The sequence below is a fragment of the Cetorhinus maximus genome, chromosome 8, assembly GCF_964194155.1.
Source record: "Cetorhinus maximus chromosome 8, sCetMax3.hap1.1, whole genome shotgun sequence".
NCBI lineage: Eukaryota > Metazoa > Chordata > Chondrichthyes > Lamniformes > Cetorhinidae > Cetorhinus > Cetorhinus maximus.
Window position 1 is genome coordinate 44,543,133 of NC_135886.1, and position 9,271 is coordinate 44,552,403.

Here is a 9,271-nt window from a genome sequence, read left to right on the forward strand (position 1 = left end):
ACATTAAGGGTAGTGGAAATCTAGGATCCTCTCCCACCAAGTGAACTGGAGACTAGGGTCAATAGATTTTTGCTAGACGAAGGTATCAAGGGTTATGAAGCTAAGGCAGCTAAATGGAGTTGAGGTACAGATCAACCATGATCTTAGTGAATGGAGAACAGGCTTTGGGAATGGCCAACTCCCAACACTGGCACTCAGCGCTGAGGCGCTTCTTCCACATGAACCATACGGGGGCAGCAGAGAACAGGGTGACGGTCCATACACCTGTTCACCTGAACTGGAGCAGGTGTAACCTCAACTTGGCTCAGTTTGATAGAAAGCAATACACAGCATCCCGCTGAGTCAGAGTCTCCACACACACACAGGCAGCTCAAGAAGCTGTGTGAGTGGCAGCAGGGCGAGTCACGGACTGCTCTGCCAATTGTTAAACCGCAGCGTTGAAACCATTCACAGTTCTGCAAAGAGACAATTATTTACCATTTTGCAGCTTTCTGGTTGGGAAATAAATAGAAACAATTGGAAAACACATCCAACTCGAGTTTAATCGCAATCTTATAACTTTCCCCATGATAAAGTCATAATATTTCACACATATCTGAAAGTATTACAAAACCTGTTGGCTTGAACTCTCTGGCCATGATTAATGGGAGGGGCCTGGTTTCCCGTCACTGGGTGGGGGGTGGGGGGGTTGGCCAATTTCCAGGTGTATAATATAATGTATTCTCTCTCTTTTATGCAAATCACTCCAGTGGCCATGGCCCTCTCTCAGGTAGGAATTCCCCTAAAGGTGGGGTTGCTGGCTGGAGAGCTCACCTCGTGATTCCAGGCGAATCCTTTATAAACAGAGAAGCCGCAAAAAGCCGAGACAGTCCGGGTAAAAGGCAGGTGTGTGTGGGTGGATGTGAGAGTTTCCAGTCAGGGTGCAAACAGCTACTGAGAAGCAACCCAAAGTACGGATTACAATTCGAGTTTTTGCTGAACCGGAGTTGGTTCGTAGAGGTAGGTTTTATTTTTAAACCGAGCATTGTATAAGCAGATTTCGCAGTGCGAGTAGAAAACTACAATACCCTCACTTCATTTTAATAAGAAATTGTTCAAATTCACCTATTTTCAAATTGCGAGGCTTGGATTTTTTTTTTCATGCTGCACCCGCTTTATGCAGATTGGGATCTAGATATTCGCGTTTGCTTCTCTAGACTTTAATATTAAAAATTCCATACCTGCAGGAGTTACTATGGCTTCAACCTATGGGATTGGCAATATTCTGACTGATGTGATGCGCTCTATGTATCAGACTGAAGAAAATCAGCCCCTCTCCACGGGAGTCAAGGAACAACTTCACATCCCAATGTTACCAACAGACATGCTCGGTAAGAGCGGGGTACCCAACTGAGTGGGAGAGGGGAGATTGGGGGGAATATGCCGGCTGAAGTATAACACCTCAGATAAATAGCTGTTGTTTTTAAATTGTTAAAGACTGATGTTGAAGTGATTTGGTAGATTGATGGTAAACCAGAATATTAATAATCTGAGATTGCTCCTGATCGAGTCAGGTTTATGAATGTTCCTCACAGGGTGTAATTTAACCAGGGTAACCCAAAGCTGTTGCTATACACCTGCCTCGTTTGGCAACTGTTTCCATGATGAAAATAACCAGTCACCAATTTCAATAAGTTTGTCATTATTATCATGGACAATTTTAACAGCTTAACATGGGATCCATTGGGGATTCTTTCTGCTGGTCTTCATGTTTGTGACTGTGCTCTCAGACAAGATTACCTGGTAATTGCCTCATATAAAATCATCATTAACCATCTGTTGGTATCCAGTAAATATTCAAAGTGCATATTTGATTTGACTTGGATGCTGATGTAAATACAAATTGTGCTAATTCATATAGTCATAGTTTGACTTGGGAGAAGAGTTGGGCGGTTTTACAAGGTGATACACCTATTGATACTGTGGGCAAATCACCTGGCCACCTTTTTATTGAATTGGTTTCTTTTACATCTAGATTCCACCTCTTGGTTTCAACTTGATCCTCAGTTGTGGAGTAAGCAGCACGTCCTGGAGTGGATCAGTTACCATGTCGAGAAGCACAAGTACGATGCGAACAATATTGACCTGTCCTTCTGTGACATGGATGGGAGCACTCTTCGGGCACTGACAAAGAGCCAACTGGTAGCTATCTTTGGTCCGTTGGGGGAAGAGCTCTACAAAAGTCACCAGGATTTAAGCAAAAACAGTAAGTAGCGCAGTCATTGTATGACAACCATCAGCTAGGCAGTGTTTGTTTATCCATGGTGCTGCCTAGTCTCTGCCCTAATGGAAAATGCCCAGTGCAAACACTGGAATGTTCAGTCAGAATACATTGGAAGGAAACTATAGAGAGTATCAATTATGAGCATGAGGGGTTACGACTAGTCTTCACTCTTGAATGTGGTGACTAGTGCCAGTGTCAGTTAGCAATAACCTAGGAGAAATGGGGAGCTTGCATTTGATCATTTTTGATCTACAATGACCATAGAGCTAATATCCACTGACTGTGGTATTCGTAAAGAAACTGGAAACAAAAAAAGACCTGCTTTAGTGAGCCTTTTTGACAGTTAATTAGCAATTCACATGAATATTGTGGCCATCTAAAAGGTCACTGAACTTAAATTGTTCAGTAAGTGTATGGTATCCAATACCTGCAGTAAGCCTGTTCTTTTATATCTTGTATGAACAAGTCTTGCAATTTATTTTAATTTTGGACATCTGTGCATGAAAAATTGATTAATTTTGTTTTCCATTGATACCAGGTTTTGATCTGATGCTGCCTGACGACTTCAGTGACATTTTCTTGCCAAGCATCCTGCCTGAAGACTGTAGCGAGTACAAGTTTCTGGACACTGTAATTAGTAAGTTTTTTTTTTAGCAGAATGAGGGCTATGCATTCAGGATCTCACGGGTATTAGTTACCGCATTGAACTTTGAGTTGACCTATATGAGAACCTTTATTCTGGGGCTTCGTTGGGGTGCTAGCAGTTTCCAGAAAGGAGAGACCAAGCCCTTTGGTAATTTGGAGAAAGGGGCATAATGTTTGGTTCTTGAAGGACCAAGATTCATGATGCAGGAGGGAAGATGAGCTGGGTTAAGGGTTTGGGCTATATTCCCTATTATTACATGAACAAAATAGCCTCTGTTTACGTCTGGAACCCTACTCTACATGCTGGCTCTTTTTTTGCCTTGCTAAAATTAGTGAATAGAGGTGAAATTGACCTATCCTGGAAAGGTGATGCAAAGCTTGAATTTTAAAAGTCTGAGGGTTGGGAAGATTTGAAGAAGGAGAAATGTAGCCATTTTGAAGCTTAAAATCTGCTAGTTTATAAACTCTCATTTTTTGTCTAAAATGTGCTTGGTCATTACAAGCTCAAAACAAATTGATCAAGTCAAATTTCTTGCATCGGGATGCAAGAAGGAAGGAGAGTTGTTTAGGAACTTGAGGTACCTTTACAGGTTTCTAGGAAGTGCAAGTGATTGCTTATCTCTGGCAATGAAAATGATACTAACTGTTGTTTAGCACTAATGGAGTTTGATCTCTCTTATCTGCCAACTGCTGTGTCCTTGGTTGAACAAACATGGGAAAGTTTTAAAAAAAATCTTATGGTGATGTTTGTGTTTTAAGGTGGCTTTTTATCTGTCGTGGTTTGTGTAAGCATGTTCTACCCTAACAAACTCATTTCTTTTGCTCCTAGCCTGGAATGATTTGGACAATGAAGACTCACCAGATCATTGGAAAACCTTGCCTGATTTCCTACCCAGTGATCCTGGGTATGAATCTGCACCCACCTCTCCATACAGCATTGATGACTCCAATCCAGGTAAACGAGCTCTTTGTTACAGAATCCCAACACATGTACATGGCAATCCTAGCCTTCTACAAACAGCTAGTTTAGCAGGTGCATATAGTTGATAGGTGGACTGAGCTCACTAGGTTTTAACTAAAAGCTGGACATTGTTTGAAAGTATTTTGGTAGCACAGTAATCTGAGCAGCCAATGAAATAATCCAGCTAATTTACTGAAGTTCTTTTTAATCTTTTACAGTAAGCTGCCAAAAGCCATTGCTTCCTGTACTGAACTTCTTCTAAATGAATCTATTGTGTAGATCAGCATGAGTCAATATAGGAACTATATGGATTCCACTATTGCATGCTTTTTTTTGGAAATAAACAAAACTTTAGCCTTGAGTTCGAGTTACCAGGTATTCATTTCCCTCTGATTTTTGAGGGACTGTGTGCTTGTGCTTATTGTGGTCATTCAGTCCTGGCTTATGGTTCGTCAGCAGGTGGTATCTTCAGTGGGTCTATAAATAGAAGGACATCTTGTCCTCCCACCTGTGATGAACACTTCTATGCACAATGTTGACCCATCTACTGGCTTCCACCTTGACTACCAGCAAGAGAAGGGTGTACCATTGCGGCACTTAGTTGGGTCTTTGTTATTTTGGGGATAGGGAGTGTGAGGCTGAATTCTCAGTCACTTCCACCATGCCTTTTAATATTCATATTACTTCTAACTGGATTTTGGTAAATCTCTTCAGACTCAAGCCAGTTAATTGAAAATTGTTTTTGATAGTTTATTGCACTTCAATTTTAATGCTCTCTTTACTGTTGGTTTTGCTGTCTAACTAAATGAACTTGATTAATGTGCTACATTCTCGGTGTGTTGCAGGTTCCCAAGCTCCCAATTCTCCAGACTCCGGTGGAAGTGAATCCGATTTTGATCCCTCAATAACAAACAGTCAATATGCAACACAAAATGGTAAACATTTCTTCAATTTGCTTTAAGGGGACAAATAGCATAACATGCAGCAACTTGCACACTTATGTTCACTTTTTCATTCCTGGGGTGGAGGAGAGGGTTGAGGGATTTTCTTTTTATATTTCTTTTATCAATTGATCATTGGAACTGCTTTTCTTTCTAATGTATCATGCTTTCTTAGGTCAGGGTTAGCTGTCCTGGTATTGCCCTATTTAAACACTCTCTGTAGTGTCTTGCATGGAGGTTTGCTCTTAAAATTTTCATTTTTATCAGAGCTACTGTGAATAAACTTTGTTATCTAATGTCAATGAAGATTGAATTCTGGTTTAACACTGGAGTGGTGTCTTACTTTGCTAAGTTCTACAGATATTGAGAGGAATAGACTTCCATTACCTATTGAGTTAGCCTTGAATCCAGATCCTAGAAGACCTTGTGCTAATCTATTTTTCCCATAAATTCTTAATTATATAAATTTCTATTAAAATTGACATCCATTGCTTAAATAGTCTTGATAAAAATGCTCCATTGTTAACAATTTGTGTGTAGTTAATCAAATATCCTTGATAGAACCATTCTTATTAATACCCTTTCTTTCAAGGTAAAGAACCATTAATTCTTTCAGTAATTGATCCTTTCAACACTGTATCTGAAACCACTTTCTCAATTCCAATATGTATTTGTTTGACCAGTAGCCAATCCAGTATTATGTGGATAATTTTTTCACTTTTTTTTGTTTAACTGCAGAAGGATTTCCTAAAATTTCAAACTGTGATGCCAACCCTCCCAAACGAGGACGAGGCAGACCAAGAAAACTTGGCAAAGAAGAGAAGAACTGTGTAGAAACCAAGAAAAGTAAACATTGTAAGTGATTAGTGATGCTGCCATGGTATTAAAAACCTGCATCATCAAATCGAGGCCTTCAGAAGACAATTAGATAATTATCTGAAGACCGGAAATTTGGAGGGCTATGGAGAAAAAAAAGTGGGACTAATTGAGTTACACTTGCCGAGAGCCAGCACAGACGTGATAGGCTGAGTGGCCTCCTTGCTGTAACCATTCTATGATTCCATGAAATAAACTTGCCTTAAAAAAAAAGCTCCAGTCAAAAGGCTGAAAAAAACATTCTTAATGGAATTTTTCTCCAGATGAGAGAAACTCAACTATAGCTCTTTTTTTTGACTAATTTCCACCTGTTAGGCTCTATTCTCAAATCTGTCCCCTTAATAGCCCCACAGACTGTTTGTTTGTTTTCCTTTTGGATCACATTGTTCCTTTCATTGTCTCACTCACTATCACGCTAAACTAGACCAACTGGTTATTCGTGTTTGCGGGATATGGTCGATGGCTATAGTTACAGAGGCTGCTCTCGCAATGTCCTTCAAAAGTAATTCTTTGCATGTAGCACTTCGTGACATTTAGTTTTGAGGTTCTAACTTTTATGATTTTTGGTTAAGCTGACAGGACTGGGGACTTATACAATAGCAAAGCATTGCTGGAAATGTGAAATAATTCCAGAAAATGCTGGAAATACTCCAGTCTGGCAGTGTCTGAAGAGAAAAGTGTAGTTTAATGTTATAGGTCAATGACCTTTAAAATGTGACCTGAGCCTTATTGGTTGGTACTATTTCCTAACTTGGAGATGCCATAATATCTTCAGTAACATCAAAACACTTGACTGACTAAGAAGAATTTGTTGATTAATGGTTTGCTAACAACCTATGTCCCTTTTTTTTTGTCCATTGGTGACAAGAGTTCAAACTGTTAGATATTCAATCCCTATTCCTAATACCCTGCATGTTGTATAGACTTCTTTCAGTAGCTGTTTTGATTTCTGTTGCGTCTGTATATTTAACCCTTTTTTTTTTTTTGCCTTTAAATTCACCCCTCTGTCTTGTGTTTTGCAGCCCCACGTGGAACACACCTCTGGGAATTTATAAGGGATATCCTTCTTCATCCAGAGATCAACAATGGCCTTCTGAAATGGGAAGACCGGTCAGAAGGAATCTTTAAATTTCTAAAATCTGAGGCTGTTGCACAGCTCTGGGGTGAAAAGAAAAAGAACAGCAGCATGACCTATGAAAAACTCAGCCGAGCCATGAGGTGAGCAGATCTTGCAGGAGAGGTTTATGTTTAGATTCATCCCAAGCTCTGGGCACGATTTGGCATTTATTGCCTGTCCTTAGTTTCCCTCTAAGGTGGTGGTGAGCTGCTACCTTGAAGCATTGCTGTCCCTGTGCTAAAGGCACTCTTGCAGTGTTGTTGAATAGAGAGTTCCAGGTTTTTGACTCCGCATGAAATGGTGATTCATACATCTAAGGCTAGCACTGGGTTACTTGGAGGGACTATGGCATCCCTCCTACTGCTTAGACTAGTGGAACATCTGTCTGCCATCTTGGCTGATGAATGCCCCAAGATCTGGGGAGAGGAGAATTTGGCAATGGAGTTCAATCTCTATGGATCTGAGTCGAGAGTGATAATTATATGGTATACATCTTAATTATGATCCTTTCAGTTAGACAGATGAATTAAGAACTAGCTAAACATCCCGTTGCTGAGCAACATCCTTGATAGGAGTACAGAGTTGTTAAGAGAGAAATGCAAGGGTATAATCCGCTCTAACTGTTCCCCATTCTCTTGCAGATATTATTACAAGCGTGAAATTCTGGAACGAGTAGATGGGCGGAGGCTGGTCTACAAATTTGGGAAGAACTCCAGTGGTTGGAGAGTTGAAGATGCTTGATCAGAATATTTTTTTTTTCTTCCATTTAAAAATTCACTAACTCTACAGATATGTTTGCTGGCAAACAAATTCCATCAGTGGGAGTGAGCTAACCCAGGCTGCAATGGATTTAAGACTTGCTCCATTTGGGGGATGTGCTCCATGGGCATTTAAGTAGTGAATTTTATGAAGAGATGGATGCATTTTTATTTTTTATTTTTAATTCTCTACATTTATCAGACTCCAGCCTTTCAGGGCCAAAAGTGTGTGTCATAAAGGTGGCACTGGAAATAGTAAGCCTATATTTGGGCCAAAGTAGGTTATTAAACCAATTTTTAAACTGTTATGAACACGCTACAAGCTGTTTGACAAAACCCATGGAGTGCACAACAGGTATTTCAGACTGTGGGCAAATGTGAACAGCTCCAATCTCTGTTCTGTCCAGGTGTTATTGTTGCTTCAGGAGTACCAATCTGAGCATGTGCCGTGGTGTGAATATGGACAATGTGGCTGTATTGCAGGACTCATTCTGTTGCTTATTCATAGAAATGTGTTGCTTACGCATGAGAAGTGTGTTTTGCAGTAAAGTTTATTTTAGAGATTGATAACCTAATGTGTAAAAATATATATTGACATTCCTTCATGGCAATTTGAAATGTTGGAAACTTATTCAGCTGGACTGGTGCAATTTCCACAGGAATGTGACTGTACATATGATTTGAAGAGACCCGAGGGTAAATATTCTCTAAATAGATTGCATAGATTTTGTAAGAAATTTTAAGTCCCTAAACATAATTATGGATCTGTATGTACTTTATTTTCCTATGGAATACATTGATATTTTGCAAATAAAAACAGATTTAAATTCCAAACTTGCCTGAATCATCAACTGTTTTTTCAAATGACAAGTGGATCATGATGTTTATAGTCTTGGGATTGCACATTCACTTTTCTTGCACTCAAATCAGTCTTTCCATTTGGAAATGGGATTTTGTCAGTGTCACAAGTCAGACGTTACTTTGGACGTTGTTTCATTGTCTCCAAATGCTCCCACTTTGGGAACAGCCCAGTTGGATGAAGAGAAAAGTTCTGTAATCTATTCCAATGATGACTTAATCTCCAGCTCATGAGAGCAGTGCATCAGCATGATCAATTGTGGACTCTTGTCAAGCTGAGTGTGGTGCCTTACTTAGTGCTTTTGTCACAAGGGGACCTATTCCTTCAGTTTATATATTAATACAGCCGGATCATAATATGATCCAAGCATTTTATAATTGAGTAGCTTTTTATTGGATAACTTTATTCAAATGAAGCTATTTTGAAAAGACTGTGTCCAATAGCTAAAGTGAGTTTAAAAGCAAATATTAAGGGAAGATTGGAAGTGGTGGAGGGGGTGGGGGGAAATATGCATTCTAGTAATCACTGGGTAACAGAATGCTGGCAATGAATCAAAAACAACAACTCAGTTTAATGATTTGGTTGAGGTCATGCACCATAATAGCGAAGTGGAGTGAGTTATGACTACCAGCAGAGTCTAGAGTTAAGCTAACTGAGGTGGGTGGGATGTCAAATTTCATATCAATTTTGAGCTTACTTATAACACAAGATAGGAACATAGAGACAAACTGATGTATGTGAAAGAATACAAGGACAATAAGTAATGTGATTCCACTTGAGTACAATAGGTGCACCAGATTTCTCATCTGGTAATAACATGCACACACACATTACTATAGAGACTAATGAAT

At 39.6% G+C, this 9,271-nt stretch overlaps 1 protein-coding gene across 1 annotated transcript; it reads left to right on the plus strand.

Annotated features, from left to right (window-relative positions):
* The first annotated feature begins 864 nt into the window (after window positions 1–864).
* elf3 (E74-like factor 3 (ets domain transcription factor, epithelial-specific)) lies at window positions 865–8,395 on the plus strand. The gene is made up of 9 exons (XM_078546763.1): window positions 865–999; window positions 1,227–1,370; window positions 2,015–2,245; window positions 2,802–2,900; window positions 3,738–3,863; window positions 4,715–4,804; window positions 5,549–5,665; window positions 6,709–6,904; window positions 7,445–8,395. Exons 2-9 carry the CDS (start codon window positions 1,235–1,237, stop codon window positions 7,542–7,544), a joined length of 1,095 nt encoding a protein of 364 aa, XP_078402889.1. The 5' UTR covers window positions 865–999; window positions 1,227–1,234; the 3' UTR covers window positions 7,545–8,395.
* The last annotated feature ends 876 nt before the right edge of the window (window positions 8,396–9,271 follow it).